The sequence below is a fragment of the Oryza sativa genome, chromosome 12 (assembly GCF_034140825.1).
Source record: "Oryza sativa Japonica Group chromosome 12, ASM3414082v1".
Lineage (NCBI taxonomy): Eukaryota > Viridiplantae > Streptophyta > Magnoliopsida > Poales > Poaceae > Oryza > Oryza sativa.
Genome location: NC_089046.1, coordinates 2721767 through 2734149, shown reverse-complemented (window position 1 = coordinate 2734149; position 12383 = coordinate 2721767). Strand labels below are relative to the sequence as shown.

General features: G+C 38.1%; 3 protein-coding genes across 3 annotated transcripts; all 3 read left to right on the top strand.

Moving 5' to 3' along the window:
- The first annotated feature begins 648 nt into the window (after nt 1–648).
- LOC4351540 (protein FAF-like, chloroplastic) lies at nt 649–2058 on the top strand. The gene has a single exon (XM_015764173.3). The coding sequence runs from the start codon at nt 1072–1074 to the stop codon at nt 1906–1908; it is 837 nt and encodes a 278-aa protein (XP_015619659.1). The 5' UTR covers nt 649–1071; the 3' UTR covers nt 1909–2058.
- A 5437-nt stretch (nt 2059–7495) lies between these two features.
- LOC4351539 (putative germin-like protein 12-4) lies at nt 7496–8603 on the top strand. The gene is made up of 2 exons (XM_015764172.3): nt 7496–7687; nt 7776–8603. Exons 1-2 carry the CDS (start codon nt 7581–7583, stop codon nt 8380–8382), a joined length of 714 nt encoding a protein of 237 aa, XP_015619658.1. The 5' UTR covers nt 7496–7580; the 3' UTR covers nt 8383–8603.
- A 1942-nt stretch (nt 8604–10545) lies between these two features.
- On the top strand, nt 10546–11654 carry LOC4351538 (putative germin-like protein 12-3). The gene is made up of 2 exons (NM_001423331.1): nt 10546–10736; nt 10855–11654. Exons 1-2 carry the CDS (start codon nt 10619–10621, stop codon nt 11424–11426), a joined length of 690 nt encoding a protein of 229 aa, NP_001410260.1. The 5' UTR covers nt 10546–10618; the 3' UTR covers nt 11427–11654.
- The last annotated feature ends 729 nt before the right edge of the window (nt 11655–12383 follow it).

The window sequence follows — 12383 nt, the reverse complement described above, 5'->3', positions numbered from 1 at the left end:
TGTTCTAGTGATCTTATCAGAGTTTACATCACGGGGGAATATCCGGTGAAAACCATCGAATAAAACCGGACCTTTTTCACGGGTTTGATGGTTTTCACTGGATATTTCCACTGCATCATGGTCTACAATCATATCTCAGTCGCACACAGAAGTGGTAACTGAAGCATTTTTTTTATAATACAAATATTAGCCTCTACATCCAAAATACATGTGACCAAGTAAACTGTGTGTAAAAAGGGAGGAAAATACCTCCAAGGAACTGACATTAAGAGGAAGAATATGTGCCCTATCTCGAGACAGAGAGAACTCAGAAAATTGATCTAGCTTCTTACTTCATAGAGACATAAAAGCATATGGATCATGCATGCAAGTCACAGCAAGATCATGGCAAACATGAGGACAGGTCAACTCCTGTTCCAGAATCAGAATAGTGAAGCAACTGACGTGTCAAGTACAGATAACAGATTTCATGGGGCTCAGAGATGCCTCCTCTAGCTGCATTATTGCACACCTTTTACCTGCTAGTAGCTTCTGAATTCTGATCAAGCAAGCCAAAAAGTACTTATATTATATAAGATCCTGAATTCTGAACACCAACACTTGTGCTTGCAGCTTGCTGTTGCAGTGGCAGTCATACAGAAGTACAGAATCGAGTAGTAGTAGTAGCATTTGCAGGCAAAATGACAGGTCTCCTCAAGTAGTTGCTCTCCACTTGTGAGAAAATATTCCAATTCCACAGCCACATACATATGCCTGAATCTTTCTCAGCCTCTTCTTTTTCTCTCACAATATATATGATATATATATCTCTCTCTTCCTCTGAATTCATCAGAGAATTACTCAAATTTCTTCCTGCCCCAAAATTTGTCAGTCACAACACATATTTTATATACAAATACAAAACATTTTTTTCTGCAAATTGTCCATCTCTGACGCCTCATCTGAATTGACTGACGCCTTTTTGAGGTAAACGCAGTGACACATCTACTTAAGCACTTTGGCTGAAGCTTCTGCGGCATATCTTTTTTGCCGGTGCAAAGCTTTGGTTCTTGGCCGGTGGCGGCGGCGCGCATGGCGGCGGACGGCGGCGCGCTGAGGCGGCTGTTCGAGAAGCCGCTGCCGGTGCCGGAGAACCCGACGCTGCTGGAGGCGCTGTCGGCGTGCAACCATGTGCACCACCGCAAGAAGCTCGTCGACACGGCCTCCTTCACCGAGATCTTCGGCGAGCTCCACTTCCAGGAGAAGCCGGTGGACGTCGCCGCCGCCGCCCGGTTCCTGCCGCCGCCGCCGCCGCCTGTTCGCGCGGCGTCGTGGATCGACGTCGCCGACGACAAGAGCAAGGACGGCTCGTCCCTGGACGCGCTGCTCCGGCCGAAGTCGTCCGCCGTCAAGAGGAGCGCCAGCTTCTGCCTCAAGAGCTCCGAGTCGTCGCTGCTGCTCTGCACCGAGGGGCTCGGGACGGAGAGCACGGTGGACGCCGACGACATGGTCAAGGACGGCGACGGCGACGGCGAGGCCATCCGCCGTGGCGAGGAGGAGACGGACGGCGTGGAGGAGGACGACGGCGCGGGGAGGGAGAAGCGGGGCACGCCGACGCTGGCACCGACGCCGCCGACGTTCCCGCCGCCGATACGGTCGATCGGGCGCGGCGGGAAGCCGTGCGTGTGCTTCCGGTCGTTCCGGGCGGAGGGGAGGTTCGTGCTGATGGAGGTGGTGATCCCCGGGAAGGAGCTCCTGCAGGCGACGCGCGAGGGCGGTCGCCTCACGCTGCGCTTCGCCAACGCCGCGGCCGTGGGCGGCGGCGGCGAAGCAGACGACGATGTCAACGACGACGACGTCGATGGCGGCGAGACCAAGAATGCATGCGCAGCAAGAGATGATATGCTAGCTAATAACTGCACTTGTTAATTAAGAATTTAAGATGGCTGCAAGTTGCAACGAAGAACTTGATGCTTTTGAATATTTGATCGACGTGTGTCAAATCGCCATGCGTGAATCCAAGCAAACAGAAAAACAAGTTTGTTTCGAATCAAGGAGAAGAAGTTCATAAGTGGATCATTTCAGACCTTCATGGTTGATTCGGGGGAGCACCGGTTGAGTGGTATGGCATGGACTCATAATTTCTTTTAGAGCAATGCTACACGTACTAAATTTTTCTTACTAAACTTTTACTAACAATCATCTCAACCGTTTGATTTAAGTAGATGGAAGTTACAAAAAATCTAGATGCACTCGTAGCATAACACATCAGTGTTAGTAAGAATTTAGTAAGAAAAAGTTAGTACGTATAGCCTTTTCCTTTCTTTTAAGGTGAATATGACTGCCAGGTTTTGCCAAGCAGTATAAATTTTATAAATAAAAGGAGTTATCTACAAAGGAGCCACAAAGAAAATTGTTCTTACTCCCTCCATTTCGAAATGTTTGACACCGTTGACTTTTTAACACATATTTGACCGTTCGTCTTATTCAAAAACTTTTATGAAATATGTAAAATTATATGTCTACATAAAAATATATTTAACAATGAATCAAATGATAGGAAAAGAATTAATAATTACTTAAATTTTTTGAAAAAGACGAACGGTCAAACATGTGCTAAAAAGTCAACGGCGTCAAACATTTCGAAACGGAGGGAGTAGATTATAACCAATCAAACACTAATTGTTTTAAATAGTGCTTCATTCTGCACATATGTAGGAGAATCTCTCTCTTAAACTGATTTCTCCAAGCTTCGAAAGTTGGATGCACATTATGAAAGATTAGCATATTTCTCTGCTTCCAAATATGCCAGCAAGAATGGACTCATAGTTTTCATCCACTAGGATAAAAGGTATCCTATTCGCGTATATAAGATTTTAATAGGATTTTAGTAAGGCTAGGATTATAACTTTACTTCATTGTCATGTCAAAAAAAGTTACAAGAACATCATGAAAGCATTTTTAATAACAAGATCACTAGCTTCTATCTCTTGGGAAATTTGACCTCTCCGTATGCAAACCGGGAGGAGATCATGCACGGTCATTTCCGCCCGTTGCTTGCACGATCAACGCGATCAATTAAGGTTACTTATTAGCACATGATTAATTAAGTATTAGCTAAACATTTGAAATATATATTAATATGATTTTTTTACAATAACTTTCCTATAATTTTTTATTACAAAAATCACATTGTTTAGTAATTCGGGAGGTGTACATGTGGTAAACGAGGAAGTGAAGGTTGGGAATCTTCACTTAAGAACACGACCTAACACATTGATCGGTAATGCCAAAACTTGCCCTCCTCCCTCAGCAACATATTAATAGGGGAGATCAATGCTGTGTCGTGGTGATAGTCACTTCACGATAATCTTCTGCCCGAAACCATAAAACCTCTTACGACCCCAATTACTTGTGTTGGAGGGAGAACTTGCGATTGTCCTAGGGCATTGTAGATGGCCCTCGGAAGGCCTCTATGGAATCAAACCGCGATCACTTTGTCTGCGCTACTGCTATAACACAAATATTGCACTAATGGCTTACCTATCAGTTTTTTACTTTTAAATTCCGCATATATTAGGATGATAATGTTTAGGCTAAACAATTAGATTAGTATATTAGATAATTTACAATATCATTTTTATGTACCAAAACTATAGTATTTCATCTCTTTTAAATAGTAGTTGTCGTTTTAATTAGCTTTTGTTTTAAGTCGATCATTAAATTATAAAGATATATATAGTTTTACATTACAAGATTAATTTATATTTTGGATATACTATGCGAAATACTTTCTTCATATATACCACATAATTTTATTTTATTAAACTAATGAATTAACATGAATTGATAGTCAAAATTAAAGATGTCTATCTTAGAACGAAGCTAAGACGATAATTAATTAATTTGAGTACGTGTCTATGTGACCGGCCGGTAATTAAGGCGCAAGAGTAAATTGATGCAGTAGGTAATCGCTCAAGCATACATATCTTCTGTGCTGCATTTCACGCACAAAATCCGATCGAGCGAGTCTGATGCCAACATCTACTAATTCAGATTCTTGCTAGCTAGGTATAGCTCGGGCCCAACGCTTGGTGCCATTATCTGAAAATGAAAGAAAGCATGGCCACACGCACTAAAAATTCATCCAGGAATTTTTGGGCGTCAAAATACATTTCATTTGCGTTGAATGGTTTTACTACTCGACTGGTCATATTTATCTGACGTCAGGAGTACATGAAATTGATAAGTTTTTTTTATGAGTACAAGTTAGAACGCGTGCGTGCATACATACCATACCCATGCCTATGTACACCTTTGTGGTGCATATACTAGCACATGCCAAATAAAAAAAAGATCCGATATCACATAGCATGGGTATGCACGCCCGTGTGCATGTACTCCCTCTGTCCTAAAATATAATAATTTAGAACCCGGATGGGATATTTTCTAATACTACGAATTTAGACAGACATATTAAGAGAACTATTTTGGGACGAAGGGATATTGCTGTACATGAGATTAAATTTTAGTAAAATATGAGCACATGTGAAAAATAGAAAATAACGAATCAAACTAAAAGTCGCAAGTTAAATTAAGAGAACTATTGTACATAAAGAAAACCTTACGGAGTTAAAACAATTACGTTAAGATAATACAATTAGACTGCTCCTAGCCTCTTCACAATTAGGATGAACACAATCTATGCCTTTTTTTTTTAAAAAAAAGAGAAGGACGATATGATCACAAATGTGATGGCACTAGTACAGAAATCGTTTTTTCCAGGCAGCCCAAAAGGCATTTTCGCGTGTGGAAGGCTGACCTGTCTGCCCAGGATGGTCTGTGAAGATCATCATCTTTGCGTGTGGGCTGCTCAACTACACACGAATATATATATTCGCAGGCAGGCCGCTTAACGCGACCGCACACGAAGATCGAGTATCTTTATTTTACAACCAAAAAGGTTTCTTTATTTTACAACTAATATGTACATCATTATAATTAAGATAGTATATATTGTACTCATTGTACACAATCTTATAGCTCATCCGTTATATAAATTAATCTAATAACTGACAAATATAAAATTTTAGGTCGACCACTAATTAACAAATAGAGCAAGATGTACATCTTGATTTATATATTATTCTACTACTTCGCAACCTCAAACCCTTTTGAAACTGTCATGATCTTGTATCTTAATTTCTGGTCCTACTATACCCCCCTTTTCTTTTTCTTTAAAATGAAAAGCATTTATGCCCTTTTTTCTGGCTCACTGTACGTCACACTGTATACTACGTGAGATGCTACAAACAGGGCTTGACTCGATCGGCTGTCCCTTCTTCTTTTCCTTGATGAAAGAACCCTGCAACTGACAAACAGGAAAAGTTTGGAGAAAAAGGCAGGGATCGATGTAAACTTGCTGGAGCTTTTCGATGCAGTGAGAAGGTCGTAGCTATCGATCGATTTCCTTTCTATTTCTTTTAAAAGAAAAGAATTCATTTGAGACATTGAGGTAGCTATCGATGGTGCAATGGAGCTAGCTAGATTTCTCCTTACATTTTCTGCCTTTCAAGTTTAGATATTCCCATGGATATATATGGAGTTGGACCATGGTTGTAAATGTCCGCGGTGCGCAATTCTCTATGTCCATATCATACTTCCTCTATAAAAAAAAAACCAATCTAAAATTGGATTCTTTTTACATAGCTGGATTTTTTTTACATAGGTTTAGGGTTAGCCTCGGACCAGATGACCACCATCGGTTGGCATATGCTATAGCATATCAACACAACCAGGCTGATGCTTATCAGCATAAGCTTTTCTATCATCTGATGCTACAGTCCAAGGAGCCAACCAATAGGCTGTAGCTGAAAATCAGCCAACCGATGAGGCCGATAACTTCTTATTTGGCCTAAGAGAAAATTATATGGTGAAAATGTATGGTTCTTTATGGGCTTTCATGCCTAGGCCCTGGACCATGGCCCAGGTGGCCCGGGATCAGACATTCAGAACTGAGACCGTCATTGACCAGAGCTTCTCTCTTGGCCGGCCTTTAATTTGTCGCTGCCGAATTCTTCCACAATCAACGACTGTTCGTCATCACTAACCTCGCGGCACAGAAGGATTAATTCGTAGCACTAATACAGAATTGATTATTACTGCAATATAACAGAAAAATAAATCAGTAACAATTCTAAATAATTTAACACTGCCAGATTAATTTACCATTCATCAGCAAGCATCGATATTGAAAACCAACCTTTCATGGCCTGCAGATCAAACACATAACCCCTGAACAATCTCGTTGCCATCAATATTCGGCTCAAACGCCAAAGAGTAAGGGTGCGATCCTGATCATAAACCTCATCCAGTTAGCTGGATAGGAGATCAAGATGGAAATTAAGTCGACTAATTGCAATATCGCGTGGTTATCTTATAGATATCGTGATGATCTCGTGGTAACTTTCTCATTTTTAAAACCTCATGGTTTTCCACGATAACTAAGTACCGTAGTAATTATCATGATATCGCTGAGTAGCAGTAGCCATCATAAAAAGGGTAAGGAAGACGATGGCTGATGCAATCGATCTGGTGAGCTTTGAACTGAATTAATCAAAATTACTAGTAGTTAATTACTCTATTTGTTTCATATTATAAGCCGTTTTGAAATTTTTTTTAATTTAAGTTTGATTAAGTTTATAAAAAATATAGTGACATAACATAAAATAAATATATTATCAAAATATATTCAATGTTAGACTTAATAAAACCAATTTGGTGTTTTAGATGTTGCCAAATTCTTTTTACAAATTTAATTAAACTTTGAAAAATTTAACTAGGAAAACAATCAAAACGAAATGAAACGGAGTAAGCGCTATCCTGAGACTTTCTGATCAGGCAGCTGCAGGCAACAAAGCGTGTTGATTCAGCAATTAACTGCGATACTATCATTATTATCAACTTTACTTTTAATTAGACATTGTCATAACACACATGCATGGATCATTGAAAAATTAATAGGCCATTTGGAACAAATATACGAAAGAGACCCACTTATAATTAATTAAGTTTTATAAAAAAGTAATTTAAAAAGTTCGGAACCCTTCCCACCCAGTAAAAAAACGAAGCAGTGGATTAACTTATTAATTAAATATTAATTAATACGATTTTTTAAAGCAACTCGACCATATAATTTTTTATAAAAAAATACAGTTTAGCACTTGTGAAACGAGAGAAAGATGAAAAAGATCGGCATGCATGACAGGCATGCACTAAAATAATCTAACTAATTACTCGGCCAACCGGTTGCTGGGAACATAACTTGAATCCATCCACTAATCCATCAAATTAAAATATTAAAGAGTTTCTTGCCCAGAAGCAATCTACCAAGACGAGGACTTCAGAGGAGAGATGAACCAGTCGCTATAGATCGATCTTCTAGTTGACCACTTCAGAAACATCTAACGCTCAGAGGCTATAAATATGGCTGCATCCTTTCCATATGGCCAAAGCATCAGATATAGCTCCATACACAAAACAACAATCGACTACTTCTACAGGATCTGTAGATCAAGAGCAAAAGTTCCATCAACTTAAACATGGCCGCCTCCAACTTCTTTCTTCTCACAGCTTTCATTGCTTTGGTCGCTACTCAGGCCATGGCTTCTGATCCTAGTCCTCTTCAGGACTTTTGTGTTGCCGACAAGCACTCGCCAGATATATTATTTTATCACTGATCATGCAATTGCATCAAATTGATTACACATTCATGTTGTACATATACATGTTTCTAGCTTCCGATCTGACCATTGTATGTTCTTCAATGCAGTACGTGTCAATGGGTTACCCTGCAAGGATGCAAAGGATGTGAGTGTTGATGACTTCTTCCTAGCAGCTAACCTTGACAAGCCGATGGACACAACCAAGAGCAAGGCTGGATCCAATGTTACATTGATCAACGTGATGAAACTCGCAGGTCTCAACACCCTTAGCATCTCCATGGCAAGGATCGACTATGCTCCCAAAGGACAAAACCCACCACACACGCACCCTCGTGCTACTGAGATCCTAACCGTTCTTGAGGGCTCACTCTATGTTGGTTTTGTTACATCTAACCAAGCAAACAGAGAAAACAAGCTCTTCACCAAAACACTTAACAAGGGTGATGTCTTCGTGTTCCCACAGGGTCTTATTCACTTTCAGTTTAATCCAAGCTATGATAAGCCTGCAGTTGCCATTGCTGCACTTAGCAGCCAAAATCCTGGGGCAATTACCATTGCTAATGCAGTATTTGGATCACATCCACCAATTTCAGATGATGTTCTTGCTAAGGCATTTCAAGTGGACAAAAAAGCCATGGATTGGCTCCAAGCTCAGTTCTGGGAGAACAACCATAACTAAATTATTGATGCTTGATAAGGTTCAGAATTAGTGATTGGTATAAAAAGGATTTGTTGATTATTATATTAGCCAAAGGCTATATACTTCATGTAATCCTAAACTCGATATTTATACAATTCTTTTTACGAATAATGTATAACAGTACGCACATATATATGTTACATTATGTATGGTCTGGGGTATTAATTTAATATAGTTGATTTCTTGGGTATTTTTTAACACTCATAAAGATGGATAATTAAAATCATATTATAGTAGGGATGCATTTCCCTCGTTCAATACTTATATTTGTTATGTAGCTCACATGATCATAGTACTCATCCAAATTAATCTATTCTTTTTCAATTCTTGTGATTATCATGAAAATTTGAACGCTTCAAAAACATATAAAATTTGTTTTTAGATGTGAACCAAATTCATTTATATATAACCGTTAGTTACTGACAAAACCAACAAAATAAATTCAAACAAATTATCTACAAATGAATTTTTGTTTGATTTTTTTATAACTAGCAAATCTAAAAGTATGATAAACATATTATAATGAATCAGGAAACAATTGTGTTTCACGTATCATCATGTCTGACAAATCATAATTAAAATTTCCAAATACAGAAAAAAAGAAAAATCTAACAATTCACCATCGCCCGTTCTCGTCGCTGGCATTGCTTAAACTCATGCCTCTGACACTAATTAAGTTGTAGTAAAAAAAATTAGAAGATTTGGTTTCTGCTCGTATGAAAGAGTACAATAATAAGCAATTTTGATAAAAGTACATATACTACACGTAATTCAATTGGTCATATATCCATCATATCTCTATTATTATAAAAATTGAATATGTTTTTGCCGGTATTTTGTTATATCATCCGTGTATGAGTTGGTTTTTAAGTTCGTTTGCTTTTGAAAATAAATATTCGTATTTGAATTGGTTTTTAAGATCGTTCACTTTTAGAAATACAGAAGAAACCATATAAGAAATCTGTTTAAAAAAAACTCGCATACTAACTTGAGACGATCGGACGTCTAACTGCAGCTCATGATTTTCTATATATATATATATATATATATATATATATATATATATATATATATATATATATATATATATATATATATATATATATATATATATATATATATATATCCAAGCGAACTGCTACAGTGAATTTCATCTTAACTAAATCATATAATAGTAATAAGATTAAAATAAACTTTACCCGTTACAACGCACGAGCAATTTTTCTAGTATATATCAAGTTAACAACTCTGCTCCAGCACATGCTGAAGAGGAAGGAAGAGATCGAGTTCGATCGGGCTAATTAACAGAAAGAAAGGGCATAATAGTTTTACTAATCTCTTTTTACCAGTTAAAACTACTACTATAATGTTTTTAGAACGGATGAATTATAATATAGTGCGCGCGAAAAGGACAAATATTTCCATTATTGGAACTATTTCTTTATCTAACCCTGTTTGGGTATCCAGCTGATCGACCAGGAGAATGACGAGCCGCCGGCCGATGTGATCGATCGATCGATCAGCCGGTGATAGAGCTTTGAACTGAAATAATCAAAACTACAAATTAGTTGAAACTGTCTCAGGGCAACGGGGAGCATGTTGATCGATTCAGCAATTACCGATATCCTTTTTAATTAGCATGCATGTGTGCTAGCTCTTGAAAAATCAGACCTTATTATATTGATGTAACACACATGCATGCTTAATACGCGGAGATCATTGACAAATTAAAAGGGCCATATGGAACAAAGTTACTAAAGGAGTAAAGAGGCCAAGTATACGTACGTTACATAGAGAGAAGACATGGTCATATGTTTATCTGCACCTGATACTGTATAACACAGCCAGGCTTCATCATCAATCTAATGCATGCATGACAGGCACTAAAATAATCTAATTGATTAACTAATCGGTCACCGTGTTGCTGGGAAGACAACTTGAATCCATCCACTAATCCATCAAATTAAATAAGTTCTTGCCCAGATGCAAATCTATCAAGACCGGTTCAGACTTTAGAGCAGATGAACAAGTCGTTAGTTCAGCCTTTTTTTATTTTTCTTATTGACCACTTCAGAATCACCTCATTCTCAGAGGCCTATATATATGGATGCATCCTTTCCTGGCCAAAAACCATCAGCTAGCTGTAGCTCCATATACACAACAAGCTAGCATCGAGTAATACTTCTGCAGAAGCAACAGTTCCATCAACTTAAACATGGCCTCCTCCAACTTTTTTCTTCTCATACCTCTCATCGCTTTGGTCACTACTCAGGCCATGGCTTCTGATCCTAGTCCTCTTCAGGACCTCTGTGTTGCCGACAAGAACTCACCAGGTATAGTTTTTCGTCATCGATCATCCAATTGCATCAAATTGATGATTATCTCAAACATCCGTAATGTGTATATATAAGTTTCTAGGTTTCTGACCCATATATGTTTTTCAATATGCAGTGCGTGTCAATGGGTTCCCTTGCAAGGATGCTAAGGATGTGAGTGTCGATGACTTCTTCCTAGCAGCTAACCTCGACAAGCCGATGGACATAACCAAGAGCAAGGCTGGATCCAACGTTACCTTAATCAATGTGATGAAACTTGCAGGTCTCAACACCCTTGGTATCTCCATGGCGAGGATCGACTATGCTCCTAAAGGACAAAACCCACCCCACACACACCCTCGTGCCACTGAGATCCTAAGTGTAATTGAGGGCTCACTTTATGTTGGATTTGTTACATCTAACCAAGCAAACGGAGAAAACAAGCTCTTCACCAAGACACTCAACAAAGGAGATGTCTTTGTGTTCCCAGAGGGTCTCATTCACTTCCAGTTCAATCCAAGTTATGATAAGCCGGCAGCTGCTATCGTTGCACTTAGTAGCCAAAACCCTGGGGCGATTACCATTGCTAATGCAGTATTTGGATCAAATCCACCAATCTCGGATGATGTTCTTGCTAAGGCATTTCAAGTGGACAAAAAGGCAGTGGATTGGCTACAAGCTCAATTTTGGGAGAATAACCATAACTAAATTAAATTATTGATGCTTATCTGTTGAAAATTAGTTATCTGTAGTAAAATGGTTTGTTGATTGTTAGTAGCTAAAAATTGTATACTTCATGTTATCCTAAAAATATGTTATTTGATTCTTTTTACGAAATAATGTATACCACTACGCACATATACATATGTTACGTGATGTATGATCTGGGATATTAATTTAATATATTTGATTTCTTGGTACCTTTTTAACACTGAATGATACATAATTAAAATCATATTACTAGGGATGTATTGCCCTCGTTCAGTACTTATATTTGTTGTGTTGCTCACAAGATCGTAACAAGCATCCAAATTAGTCTCTTCTTTTTCAATTCTTGTAGTTATCATGCTTGAGAAACATAAAAAAAATGTTTGTACATGCGAACTAAATTCCTTTATATATAACCATGCATTAATTACTTTAAAAACCAATATAATATAAACAAATTATGTAAGAAATGAAATTTTGTTTGATTTTTTATTACTTCGCTAGTTTAGTGAGCGGTTTATAGGTGTGAATTGTTTAATAACTAGTGAATGGTTTATAGGTGTGAACCGTTCAATAACTCTAATAATCAACATGTAGTGTCTTACTTTCAAATCTACGATTCAGTAGAGGTGACGATACACACCACTCGAGACTCAAGAGTTTATTACTCTTTTGAATGTAGTAATTTCATAAGATTTTCACAAAAAAATCGTTCAATTCTTACGAGTATACTTCACAATTACCACGCACGTTCTAAAGAACCCCTTGAAGGCCATCTGATCCTAAATCTCATTTGGCCAACAATGGAGTTGGTGACCTAATCGATCGTACATGAAACAACATTACAATGAACTGAAGACAAAAATATGAAACAACATTAAAATGCCTAGTACAACATTACAATCTAACAAAAAGAAACATGAAAAACATTGGCTTAAACATTAGAAATTTTAAACA

What these genes read in the sequence shown, in the direction of transcription:
- LOC4351540 (XM_015764173.3), top strand. Translation starts at nt 1,072, where the DNA reads ATGGCGGCGGACGGCGGCGCGCTGAGGCGGCTGTTCGAGAAGCCGCTG.
- LOC4351539 (XM_015764172.3), top strand. Translation starts at nt 7,581, where the DNA reads ATGGCCGCCTCCAACTTCTTTCTTCTCACAGCTTTCATTGCTTTGGTC. An exon ending in GACTTTTGTGTTGCCGACAA is followed by an intron (nt 7,688 to 7,775) that starts GCACTCGCCAGA and finishes ACATGTTTCTAG; the next exon opens with CTTCCGATCTGACCATTGTA.
- LOC4351538 (NM_001423331.1), top strand. Translation starts at nt 10,619, where the DNA reads ATGGCCTCCTCCAACTTTTTTCTTCTCATACCTCTCATCGCTTTGGTC. An exon ending in TGCCGACAAGAACTCACCAG is followed by an intron (nt 10,737 to 10,854) that starts GTATAGTTTTTC and finishes TTCAATATGCAG; the next exon opens with TGCGTGTCAATGGGTTCCCT.